This window comes from Gigantopelta aegis, chromosome 10 (genome assembly GCF_016097555.1).
Source record: "Gigantopelta aegis isolate Gae_Host chromosome 10, Gae_host_genome, whole genome shotgun sequence".
Classification (NCBI taxonomy): domain Eukaryota; kingdom Metazoa; phylum Mollusca; class Gastropoda; order Neomphalida; family Peltospiridae; genus Gigantopelta; species Gigantopelta aegis.
Window position 1 is genome coordinate 83,215,356 of NC_054708.1, and position 13,609 is coordinate 83,228,964.

Here is a 13,609-nt window from a genome sequence, read left to right on the forward strand (position 1 = left end):
CATTGGGTTTGGCTGGAGACGTTGCTGTTGTCTTCCATCAGTTGACTTTGCTGAAGTATTCCTTGGATTCTGTGGGGGACGGTTTGATGGTCGCAGAGTCCGGTTTCCAGTTTGCAGGGCACACTGAAAACATAGAAATATAACATTAGTATATTTGGTTCAAAACTCTGCAGTTATAGATATTATTATACGAGCTTGTGTGTTGTACTGATTTTATGAAACGAGTGTCAGGATTCTTGTATTGCCCGAGAGAGAGTAATACATGAGTTACGTAAAATCAGTACGATTCAGATGTGAGTGTAATAATTTCTTTATTATCCACATTATTCATAATTATTCATAAAGGAGATGACATTTAGTAAGCTAAGACTGGGGAAGTCATATTATGTTATGATGTCACATCCCAAAAGTACACATTCAATGTGCACATGAAATCATGACATGTTTGTGCACATAAAATCATTATAACACGTGTCGTACTGGTTATATTTGTCTGTATACCTTGAACTATGTGGATAATAAAAGCTTAACTTCATACTAAAGGAACAGACAGGAACATGTGTTTAACAACACGTCAGCACATATAATTTATATCCAATAATGGGATTAAAGAAAAATAAATATTTATTATCATATAATACCCACTAAAATTCCATCCTACATGTCATGCACTCAATAACAGTCTAAATGTGAATGGAAGGCAAATCAATAATTTCCTAGTCACAGTTAATGTTTTTCCCTGGTTTATTTGCCATGCATGATCAAACCCAAATGGCCCGACCAGCTGAGCTAAGAAAAAGCTAATGCAAGTTAAGCCATACAAAATATACCTTTCTTGTTTTTGCATTGACATGCTTGACCTACCTTCTCCGTGTTTCTCAACGAATTGGAATGCCTGAATGAGTCGTATTGTTTCATCAACTGACCGCCCGACTGGGAGGTCATTGACCGTCACTTGTCGGACAGTGCTGTTCGGATCTATGATAAACAAACCCCTGAAATAGGCAGGAAAAAAAGCTAATAAATTACTTAGAGAATAACTAACGAGCTTCGAGAAATTACTAATTATATGTCCCAAGTGAATGAATGTTGTAAACCAGAGCCTTTGGCGAGGGTTTTACAACATTCATTCGCAAGGGACAGATAATTCATATAATCTTATGTGCATTACATAACGTTATGTAAGTAATGTTACGGCATAACAGTGTTCTTTTTACAACCCATTGTTTAAAATACAAAATAGTATGACAGTGGTTGCATTAGAAAATAAAAAAAATCTACACTACTAAAGCCTCTTAATTATGAAATATACCAATTTTTTATTTATGAAATAAATGAGTTAAAAGATATCTGTAAATCTGTGTAGATCATATAACGTATGTGTATTCTGACTCAATGAAAGTGAAATTCCGGCCATAGCAAAGAAAGAAAGAAGTGTTTTATTTAACGACGCACTCAACACATTTTATTTACGGTTCTATGGCGTCAGACATATGGTTAAGGACCACACAGATTTTGAGAGGAAACCCGCTGTCGCCACTACATGGGCTACTCTTCCGATAGCAGCAAGGGATCTTTTATTTGCGCTTCCCACAGGCAGGATAGCACAAACCATGGCCTTTGTTGAACCAGTTATGGATCACTGGTCAGTGCAAGTGGTTTACACCTACCCATTGAGCCTTGCGGAGCACTCACTCAGGGTTTGGAGTCGGTATCTGGATTAAAAATCCCATGCCTCGACTGGGATCCGAACCCAGTACCTACCAGCCTGTAGACCGATGGCCTGCCACGACACCACCGAGGCCGGTCCGGCCATAGCAAACAACCAACCAAACGTCATCATTTTTCAAGCCAGCCAAACAGTGGCTGTAGAAGCAACCTGCACACTGTGCAAATATCGAAAAACATATTACCCGTATATTTGAACCCATATGGGTAATAAATTTCTATCAATATAAATATATCTATACTCAAAAACAAAAGTTATTGTGACATGGATTGTTTGGAGTAATAAATTTGTGAATGGATTTATGGATGTAAAACAGAGAAAATGTGCATAAAACAGCTCAAAGAAATGCAACCAAGCAGTTGTTCCAGCGATTGCATGCTTTGTGCAAGAAACATGGAATATTTGGGAGAAATGCTGTCCAGTATTCACCATAAAAGGCCAGATATTCAGTCACAAATCATTGCCACTCTGTGCAGCCTTCATAAGTCCAGAAAAACATAATTAGTGAACTGTTGCAATTTCATCATGCCACGCCTCAGTGAAAATGACAGATGGCGAGTCATAGGGATGCTTGAATCTAGGACCTCGCAGCGTGAAGTCGCACGTCAATTCTACGTCCACAGAAATTCCATATGACACTTATGGCAACAATATCAACAAAACAACCAGGTCAGGGACCGTCCCCGTAGCGGCCGACCACCCGTGACAACCCCTCGCCAAGACACATGGATCCAAACCAGGCATCTCCAAAACAGGTTCCAGCCAGCAACCCTCACAGCCCATACCATCTCTTTCTCCAGCGTTTAGTGGCCTGAATGAGACGACGGTGCCAGGCCTGTATCAATGCTCAAGGTGGACACACTCGCTACTGAAATTTGCTCTGGACCCCCTCTAGTGATGTGGCTCATTTGCATATGGCAGGTGCGCCCTTTTCATGGACTATTGCTCATTTCCATACCTTCGGACATCAATTATCTTTGTCTTTTGTGTGTCACAATAACTTTTGTCCTACTGATGTGCTGATATTGAAAATGTCCAGTGATATTTAAATGGTCCTTCTTTAGACAGCAAAATATCTGGCTTATTAATACTAAACTGCCAAACATATCACAATGCTAAATCTGTTAATGAATGATTGTTTTATAAATCAATATACGTACATTGTAATTTTTAGTTGACTTGTGAAGTTGGACAAGTTGTGAGAACAATTTACTTGTCCTAGACAAGCATCAACATAAAGTGCGTGGATGTCTATATTTTATTACATATCCTTTTAATCTTACTAACAGTAATAAAGACCATTCTGATTTGTTTATTGAACATATGTGTAATACAAAATCTTGCATGTTTAGTATGTGTTCACTCGAATGACATCATGTTCCTAGCCAGAACGCCCAGTGGTCCATAAAGTTGAACTAACTTTCCAGACAAAGTAAGTTGTGTTCTTTAATTAAACTTTTGTTAATCATAATTATAGAAAGGTGTATGTAATAAATACAGAACCACATAGCAGTTGTTTTCTTATGTTATTTATTGCACTCGATTATAGTGCACAAGATTATACCACTCCACGGCCATGAAGTCTCGTGGCATAATATTCTTGGACACTTTAACAATAAACAACACGTGAAGACAACTGGGATGTAGTTGTGTCTACTGATTACCTCAGAGCCAGCCCCTGTTCCTCGACGAGAACCCCGTAGTCTCTGGAGATTGTCTTGTTGAAGTCTGACAGCAGCGGATACTTCAGACCTCCCAGTCCCCCTTCCTGGCAAACACACAAATAATCACTTAAAGTACTTCAGACCTCCCACTCCCCCTTCCTGGCAAACACACAAATAATCACTTAAAGTACTTCAGACCTCCCAGTCCCCCTTCCTGGCAAACACACAAATAATCACTTAAAGTACTTCAGACCTCCCACTCCCCCTTCCTGGCAAACACACAAATAATCACTTAAAGTACTTCAGACCTCCCACTCCCCTTTCCTGGCAAACACACAAATAATCACTTAAAGTTTGGATGTCATTCATAATTTGGTAATTCTGAAATATAGTCTTAGAGAGGAAACCTGCTTCATTTAAAAAAAAAATTCATTCATTTGTAGTTCTTTCTGTGCTTATGTTCAATTAAGGTTCAAGTACGCTGTCCTGGGCTCAGCTATCTGGACTGTCTGGCCAGGACAGAGGGTTAGTTGTTAAACATAAGTGGTTAGTGAGAGAGAAGTATGTACACCTACCCACTGAGTCATTACAACTTGCTCTGGGTAGGAGCCAGTAACAGGAGGCGAACCCAGAACCTACCAGCCTTAACCACTATACCACTGAGGCCAGTAGTTTTCCATTAATAGCAAGGGATCTTTTATATAGGCATCACCCCACAGACAGGATGGCTCATACCACGATCTTTGATATACCAGTCATGGTGCACTGTCTGGAACAAGAAATAGTCCAATGGGCCACCACCAACGGTTGCTTTACCACAGCGGTTGCTTTACCACAGCGGTTGCTTTACCACTGGGCTACGTCCCGCCCACAAAATAATCAAGAGACATTATCAAACAACCATGTTTGTCACAAGAGACAATATCAAACAACCATGTTTGTCACAAGAGACAATATCAAACAACCATGTTTGTTACAAGAGACAATATCAAACAACTATGTTTGTCACAAGAGACATCAAACCACCATGTTTGTCACAAGAGACAATATCAAACAACCATGTTTGTTACAAGAGACATCATCAAACAACCATGTTTGTCACAAAAGACATTATCAAACAACTATGTTTGTCACAAGAGACATCAAACAACCATGTTTGTCACAAGAGACATTATCAAACAACCATGTTTGTCACAAGACGTTACAGATAAGCCAGTTTTGTAACTGCATGGGGACGTTTCGAGTTGGCCATTTTTGTCATAACAGATGTTATTAGTCAGCTACATGTGTAACCAATTTTTAAATAGGGAATGTTATCTGCTGGGCATTTTTATTATTGGCAATGTTATGAGTCAGCCATTTTTGTAATTGGGGGTGTTATAAGCAAGTCGAAATGATCATAACAGATGTTAAAGATCAATCATAAAAAAACACATGTATCAGGGCATGGCATTAGTCAACCATTTTTGTTACTATCGATGCTATTAGTTGGCCATTTTTTTTAATTGGGGATGTTCAAAGCAGTCAGTTTTCAGTTGAGTGTCTATTTTTACAATACAGGTGCCAGTATATGAACACTTCCTACATCATGACTAAATCAATGTACCTTCCGTGGCATGTTGATCCACGCGAGATGGCTGAAGTGTGAGTCTGTGGAGACCCCTATCACCTCAGTGTTGAGTTGTTTGAACTTGTCCATGCTGTCACTGAATGCGATGATCTCCGTCGGACAGACAAACGTACTGAAAGACGCACACAAACATAATCAGTTTTAATTAAGTGATAAATAAAAAACATTTTAAGTTCTTTTTGTAAGATATGAAATATACCTGGTATCTCATCAAGTAAAGTCTGCAACCATATCACGAAAAATATCTACGTTTAATAAAAGTTAATGTGTGTTTTGTTTAACGACACCACTAGAGGACTGATTTATTGATCAATGGCTACTAGTGCTGGGAATCGGTTGGAAATTCATCATCGATCATCGGCTTAAACCGGTTGACACCAACCGATCAACTTTCGATTACACAATCGGTTAGAATTATATGAACACAAGAAGTATTTGAATTATAAGGGTGATGCACCTACTGTCGTGTTCACTAGGATCTAGATGCTACAGGTGGATCATTATACCTTTAATAACTATTTATTATCTTTTTCTTTAGTTACACATGAAAACAAATACCAACACCAACATATTTCATCAATTTTATCATCTAAACTGGAGGAACAATTACTGTTAACATTTTCATGCACAATTGAATATGAATTTTTATTATCAATCATCACATGGGTAGAGATAAACTGATTGATTTTCAATTATAATCGATCATTGGAACATCACTATTGGTTGTCAAACATTTGAATATTTTGCTACATTTTACCATTAGCAGAATCCTTCGACCAAAGCACCCCAGGTGAACGCTCCACTGACGGAGCTAGATCTCGCTCCATTTGTCCAATAAGATAGATAAATAAAATATTAATAGAGACTTACAAATCTAGTGGATAGAAGAACAGCACAAGGTATTTCCCTTTGTAGTCAGACAGTTTGATTTCCTTGAACTGTCCATCGACAACCGCGGTTCCGGAAAACTGTGGAGCAGGATCCTGGACCTTAGCACTGAGGTGAGGAGAGCCTATAAGATGGAGGAAATACTGCAGGAAATACATGTAGGTATGACTATACCAAATAAAATCCCATAGGTGACCATGTTAACGTTTGTGTTTAAAAACACTATATGCAATATATCAACCAAACCATGACCCATAAATATCAGTACTACAACCCCTACCTCAAAGTATTAACTAAAGAAAATGGTATGTTTCATGGCTCATTTTCAGTACAACCAGATATTTTTACAACACTGCGAGTTTCGCACAAAATTTGAGTAATTTTTTTTTTACAGGTACCCCATACATGTTCCAAGCACAAGGCTACTTGACACAATGGTACTAAATGAAATAAAATTGCATACATTTTTAGCCCAAATGAAACTAATTTTTTTTACGACCAACACACTTACATTTATAACCAATCACAGGACTTTTAGTGTTAACTTCTCTGTCAAAAGTTTGGTGTACCTCGAACTTTGACCCAGCCTGAAATTATTTGGTTTAGTGCTACATGTAGGGCAATCCTTCAATGTTTGTGTTTATATTTTTTTAAAGTTGTTTGCTTTAACTTCACGATTCATGAAAAAGTTTGTTTTGTTAAACAACAACACTAGAACACATGGATTAATTAAAGGAGACCGGACACCAAAACATATACGGCGTAATGAATTGTTTGCCGTCATAAACCACAACACGCAACTACCGCGCTCCCCTTATTGACTAAGTTAACATATGACATTTTTAATGTAAACTGAAGCAAATGGACCTAATTAGAAGAAAAGCACACAAAATTTAATAATATTTCATCATAAGTCTTGTTCAGTATAGATGTAAATATGACATGTCAGTGGATATTCCATAGGCCGATTTCGCAAATTTGCAAAAAGCGTCCCCTCCTCACCAAAGCAAGATATAATAATTTAACAAAAAACTTTGTTCTCTTAACTAGTTACCCTCCAAGTTTTAATTTGTTTGGTTAAACCGTGTATTTTTAATTATTAAGAAAATGTGTTACCAGTCTGCCGAAACTGTCCACAGCCGGGTACAAAAACCACAGAAATGTTGGAAAATATTATACTGTTGCCACATACTAACAATCACTTTACAACTAATATATCTTATCAACAATATTATTATGTAGTCTTTGCATTTATTAATATAAAATACAACAGACCCGTAGGAACTGGGGAGGGGCGGGCCATGGGGCTTGTTCTCCATTACACACTCTAGGATGAAAATGTATGTTTTAAGTTTTCACTACTTTGCATAAATAAAGATGATATAAAGATAAAAATCTAGTTTGTATCCCTCACTATAGACTGTATTCCCTCCCCCCCCCCCCCCCCCCCCCCCCACCACCACCACCTTCAAATATCGTTCCTACAGGCCTATACAAATGTAGATAATATGTAGGTGAGGTTAGGAAACAGTTCCTTTTATCTTTAGGATTTTGTAATCATGATTTCAAACCAACTGTTTCAGGTAGTTTGCTCCACATACTGACATAAAACACATTTGTTATATATTGGAATAAAATCAAAATAATTACAATATATCCAGTGTTATTGTCTTTAATCATTCATGGAGGAAGAAGGAAGTCTTGATGAAAATATATTATAGGTAAAACAAAATAATATATGATGCTTATTCCATGTGGTAACTATTGTTAATTTTGCTTTAAATTGCTAGATGCCAAAAGTGATTAATTATATTATTTTATGGTAACCGTCGAAAATTAGACGACCAAACCTGCCAAAGGTACCAGGTTTTCTGCCAGAAAATAATTTGAGGGTACGTAATAAAACAGGCCCGTAGGAACTTTTGCCATTGTAACCAAAATCTGATGTAGAGTTTATACCCGGTCCGTCAGTGCCCCCCACCCCCCTCCCCCCAAGTCGTTCCTACGGGCCTGTAAAAACTAAATATATTCAAAGGAGTATATTGGGTGGTTATAGGTTTGAAATGTTTTTTTTATTGAACATTTTATTTTATGCACTTTTATAAATTTTAAACAGCAATTATGTTACTATAATCTATCGAAAAAATAAAACATTATATATATATATACATTAATTTTTGAGATTTTTTAGTACATACATGTAAGTTTACCCTCCACACCCTCTAGCAGAAACCCAGGGTAGGTATAAAACAATTATTTGGTGTAGAGTATTTTTAATATGACATACAGAAAGCATTGAAAAGTACAATTTTATTATGCTTTAATAATCGACGTTAGCTTTAAAACTAATTAACTATCATTCCTTCTGGCCAGAGTACATATGTTGTTCCTGCCAAAGTGTTAGCATTTTAATTTTAATGACAATATACTGAACTGACTATAAACATTGTTAACTAACGTAATAATTCATGTTTTGAAGGTGTTTTGTTATACGGTTAACAAACCAACTAGATCAAGAGACGTTAGTATGGAGTCGTTATGGGCTGTCGGTGAAAATTAATTTGGTAATTATAGGTAAATAAATGTGAAGTTTAAATATTCGTATGTAAACAAATTGCAATACCTTTATTTAATGTATATCTTAAGTATATACTTGTTTTAATTTTCACATTGTAAATGTACCATAACCTGCTGTATTTAGTTGGTGTAAAGCCCGTTTGACGACAATAATACGTCCATGTTTTAAAACAACTCGGTTTTTTTGAAATCGAAACCATGATGTTGGCCGTTTCTTGGGATGCATTGCTGTTAATGTTGCAGTTAAACACTGCACAGTTAACCATCATATAATTACGTCGACAGTATATAATAACACTAATAATCTTGTAAATGAAATTTCCGATAAACCTGGAGACAAAGAAGAAAAGAAAAAAAAGACGACTAAAAGGCACAACCAAAGAATCAACATGTGTACCGGTATTGCTTGGTAACTCTCACCGATGACGTATTGCCTCGCTTTCGTTCAGATCTATGCATAATCCCGCCCACTTCTGTTTTTACCCCAAACCTAAGAAGCGCAGCTGACCGGTGCCTCGCAGCGAGCCAGGTGTTAGAGTAATGCAGTCTTTGACGCTAACTTAATCCATTACACATTACATGTGTTTTGGTGTCCGGTCTCCTTTAATTAACAGCTACTGTATGTCAAACATTTGGTGTCCGGTCTCCTTTAATTAACAGCTACTGTATGTCAAACATTTGGTGTCCGGTCTCCTTTAATTAACAGCTACTGTATGTCAAACATTTGGTGTCCGGTCTCCTTTAATTAACAGCTACTGTATGTCAAACATTTGGTGTCCGGTCTCCTTTAATTAACAGCTACTGTATGTCAAACATTTGGTCATTGAGAAGGTAGTCTTCAATGGAAACCTACATGTTTTTATTAGCAGCAAGGAAAATTCATGAAAATATATGGGTGGATTTGGATAGGTGGATGGATAAGTGAATGGATAAGTAAATGGATAAGTGGATGAATGGGTCAATGGATAAGTAAATGGATAAGTGGATTCATGAATGGGTTTGTGATACATGAATGGATAGTTGGATGGGTGAGTGGGTGGATGGGTGGATGGATGGATGGTTGCATGAATGGACGGATGGATGGACTGATGGATGGATGGACGGATGGATGGATGGATGGATGGATGGATGGATGGATGGATGAAAGCATCAAATTTTGGAGAGGCATGGCAAGTTTATTAACAAAAATATGGGCACCTGAGAAAGTTGGAGGAACACCAAGGCAAATTTATCCTTTAAAAGAGGGGCATGATGGCAATTTACTTTTTATCAAGTTTTTTCAGACAAAGGTAATTTCACCCTCATGCCTTGGGTTCTAACCTATGCAGCTTATTGATTACGGATGTCTTTTATATTATTACCAGTAGCAATTTTACTTTTTTTTTTACACATGAAATGTATGGGAAGGGCATGGTGGAAAATCAGGTCGTGCACAACAGCATTTTTCTTGCTGTTAACAATGTCTGATTTTTGGCGCACAGCAAGCTACATTAAGGACAACAATGGCACCTGCTGTCATTGCTGTGGTAAAATGTGAACCCTGCATCCTGAATGGATGAATGTATATAGATGGAGAATGGACTGATGGATGTATGGGGAATGGATGCTTGGATGCTTGGATGGATGGATGGATGGATAAATGAATCCATGGATGGGTGGATGGGTGGATGGGTGGTTGGATGGATGGATGGACCGATGGATTGAAAAATAATAACCTCAGATTGTTAAGAAAAAGAAAAAAGGGACACTGTCACAACAGAAATACCTCCATTATCACCAGTGGCATAGAGTGGGTTGCCAGGGACCGGGGCAAGGCAAGTATTATGCCCCCTAACCAGTGGACCGTTAGTTCCTTCCACCAGTCCAGAATTTTGTGCCTGGGGCAATAGCACCAGTGGACCCACCCACGCCATGCCACTGATTACCACCACCCGTCAACCCCTTACAGCATTATATACAAAGCAAAGGACACCTTGCAGTTTAATGTGATACAATGGATGGATGGATGGATGGATGGATGGATGAACAGAAATGGTAAAACACAAAATGGGTGGGTCGTGTGAAATTGACAGTTATTGAGGGGTTGACTGATAAAGTATTGAAAGTTAAAGGGACATACCCTAGTTTCAACCCGTGAAAATGAACACCTAAGTTTAGTTAATCTAGAAATCTGTAACACATTTGGATAAAGTTACAATTGAGTGAAACATGAGTCTGTGACTTTGAAATGGTGAAATACCCTCTAAAGATAAACTAAAACTCGACTCCATAACTGTTCCTTCTCAGACGCACATGCGTTTTTAAAAATATGACAAATGCATTTTGTGATATTAAAAACACCAGGATGACCAAAAACATTTGAATTTACGTAAATTGATAATCTAAACAATAAAGTATAACTGAAGTATGATTTAAGTTATAAAAAAAACGGTTATAATAGTCAAAAATATGTGTTAGCGTTTTAAAAAAACAGGGTATGTCCCTTTGACATCAGAAGGGTTGAATGGATGGACGAATCAATTAATAAACTATGGATTGTTGGATATTCCTCATTGACTGCTCATGTCAAGCTACATTTTAAAAAAAAAGCGAATCAAAATAATATTTTTGTCAATTCCTTTCAATACCTGTGGAAATTGTCCTTGACAGAATACAAGTATTGCTGATGAAATGATGGGTTTGGATCTGTTTGTGGCACTTCACGTTTTGTAAGCCGACTTGCTTCTGAAGCATGCATAGTCGGGAAAGCGGTCTGCTCTGAAAGATATAGAATCAGTGATGAATTAGTTATGTAACAGAACTCAAGACAACGCAAAAATGTATCAAAATCAGACAACTAAATAACACACGTACGATAAATCGGGCTGCCATTCTGTAAAGTGACCTTCACCCTAAACTCTCCATGCAACTTGATGAAGGTCAAGGACGATGTAAATGGCAGAACGTGTAAAATTGAAAGTTCTTTGTTTTTAATACAGCGTTAGCTATGGACAAGTAATTTTACATATTTGTGTATCAAACAAAATGAACTATTTGCCTGGTACTGCGAGTCTTATAGAAGAAATCGATAGTAAGTTTGTAGAGTTGGACGGTTGACAAAATTTCCGTTGGGGTTTTTCTGTCGTCAATGTTTCTGCGGTTTAGTTACATTCTCAGGTTATCATATTATAACATCTTGTACAAATGTGAAATACAAGCTCAAATGCACTTTTAAAACAGTCGTGTGTGTTCGCTATGAACGGATATCGTCAAACGATTCGTCGCCTGTGCCGCCATAGCTCGGCAAAGCACAAATGTAGCATACAACAAGCATTTTTTTTTACATACTTTTTATGACTTTTATAATGTAAACTGAAGCAAATGGACCTAATTAGAAGAAAAACACACAAAATGTAATAACATTTCATCATAAATGTTGTCCAGCATAGATGTAAACATGACACGTCAATGGATATATTCCAGAGGCCAATTTCGCAAATTTGCTAAAAAGCGTCCCCTCCTCACCAAAGCAAGATATAATACTTTAACAAAAAACTAAAATTAGCACACTTTTCTGTGTTATCTTAGCTAGTTATCCTCCAAGTTTTAATGTGTTTGGTTAAACTGTGTATTTTTAATTATTAAGCAAATGTGGTACCCGTCTGCCAAAACTGTCCACAGCCGGGCACAGAAACACAGAAATGTTGGAAAATATTATAATGTTGTCACATACTGACAATCACTTTACACCTGATATGTCCTGTAGACAATATCATTGTGTAGTCTTTGTATTTATTAATATAAAATACATCAGGCCCATAGGAACTGGGATGGGGTGGGGTGGGTGTGTGAGGGGCGGGTCTAGGGGTTTGTTCTCCATCCCACACTTGAAGACAAAAATGTATGTTTAAAATTTTCACTACTCCACATAAATAAAGATGATATAAAAATGAAAATCTAGTTTGTATCCCTCACTAGAGACTGTATACCCCACCCCAACCCCCACCCCACCCCACACTTCAAATATCGTTCCTACAGGCCGGTACAGATGTGGACAATATGTATAGGCTGACATTAGGAGCCAGTTCCTTTTATCTTTAGGATTTTGTAATCATGATTTCAAACCAACTGTATCAGCTAGTTTGCTCCACATACTGACATAAAACACATTTGTTATTATATATTGGAATAAAACAAAAATAACTACAATATATCCAGTGTTATTTTCTTTAATCATTCATGTAGGAAGAAGGAAGTCCTGGTGAAAATATATTACAGGTAAAATATATTACAGGTAAAACAAAACAAAATAATATATGATGCTTATTCCAAGTGCTAACTATTGTAAAATTTGCTTTAAATTGCTAGATGCCAAGAGTGATTAAGTATATTACTTTATGGTAACAGTCGAAAATTAGACGACCAATTGTTTTAACCTCTGTCAAAGGTAGCAGGCTTTCTGCCAGAACATAATTCGAGGTTACGTAATAAAAACAAAATATATTCAAAGGCATATATTGGGTAGTTATGAATTTGAAATGTTTTATTGGACCATTTTATTTAATGCACTTTTACAAATTTTAAAGAGCAATTATCTTACTATAATCTATCAAAAAATTAAAACAAAACATATCCATTAATTTCCGAGATTTTTTAGTACATACATGTAATTGTACCCTCTACCTGCGTACCCTCTAGCAGAAACCCAGGGTAGGGAACCAATTATTTGGTGTAGAGTATTTTTAATATGACATAAAGAAAGCATTGAGACGTTAGTATGAAGTCGTTATGGGCTGTCGGTGAAAATTAATTTACAGGTAAATAAATGTGAACTATAAATATTCATATGTGAACAAATTGCAATAACTTTTTTTAATGTATAGTTTAAGTACATACTTGTCTTTCATTTTCACATTTGTAAATATACCAAATTGTCATGTTTATGTATTACATTTATACTTTTGGTTTACCACTGTGACACTGAAAACCTTTGGCCCATAACTGTTATTTAGTCAAATATTAGGCAAAACCTAGACTGGAAATGATTTATGCTTATTAAATCTTGTTTGCAATTTATTTATTTTATTTTTGGCATCAATCAGTCTTGTTTATAATAGCAATATGTATGCAAGTTTGAGATTC

At 36.8% G+C, this 13,609-nt stretch overlaps 2 protein-coding genes across 2 annotated transcripts in view; one reads left to right on the forward strand and one right to left on the reverse strand.

Moving 5' to 3' along the window:
• LOC121384694 (peroxiredoxin-like) overlaps positions 1–11,480 on the reverse strand; it is an 11,848-nt gene extending 368 nt beyond the window's left edge. The window contains exons 1-7 of the mRNA XM_041515185.1: positions 11,342–11,480; positions 11,116–11,245; positions 5,894–6,035; positions 5,000–5,135; positions 3,394–3,497; positions 865–995; positions 1–123 (exon numbers count right to left, since the gene is read on the reverse strand). The exon at positions 1–123 is cut by the window's left edge and continues 368 nt beyond it. Of these exons, the coding sequence (XP_041371119.1) occupies positions 38–123; positions 865–995; positions 3,394–3,497; positions 5,000–5,135; positions 5,894–6,035; positions 11,116–11,245; positions 11,342–11,359 (747 nt within the window). The 5' untranslated portion in view covers positions 11,360–11,480 and the 3' untranslated portion in view covers positions 1–37. The remainder of the gene's footprint in view (positions 124–864; positions 996–3,393; positions 3,498–4,999; positions 5,136–5,893; positions 6,036–11,115; positions 11,246–11,341) is intronic.
• The window catches only part of LOC121384695 (U6 snRNA-associated Sm-like protein LSm1), a 21,532-nt gene continuing 19,315 nt past the window's right edge, over positions 11,393–13,609 (forward strand). The window contains exon 1 of the mRNA XM_041515186.1: positions 11,393–11,558. Coding sequence (XP_041371120.1) covers positions 11,513–11,558 — 46 coding nt within the window. The 5' untranslated portion in view covers positions 11,393–11,512. The remainder of the gene's footprint in view (positions 11,559–13,609) is intronic.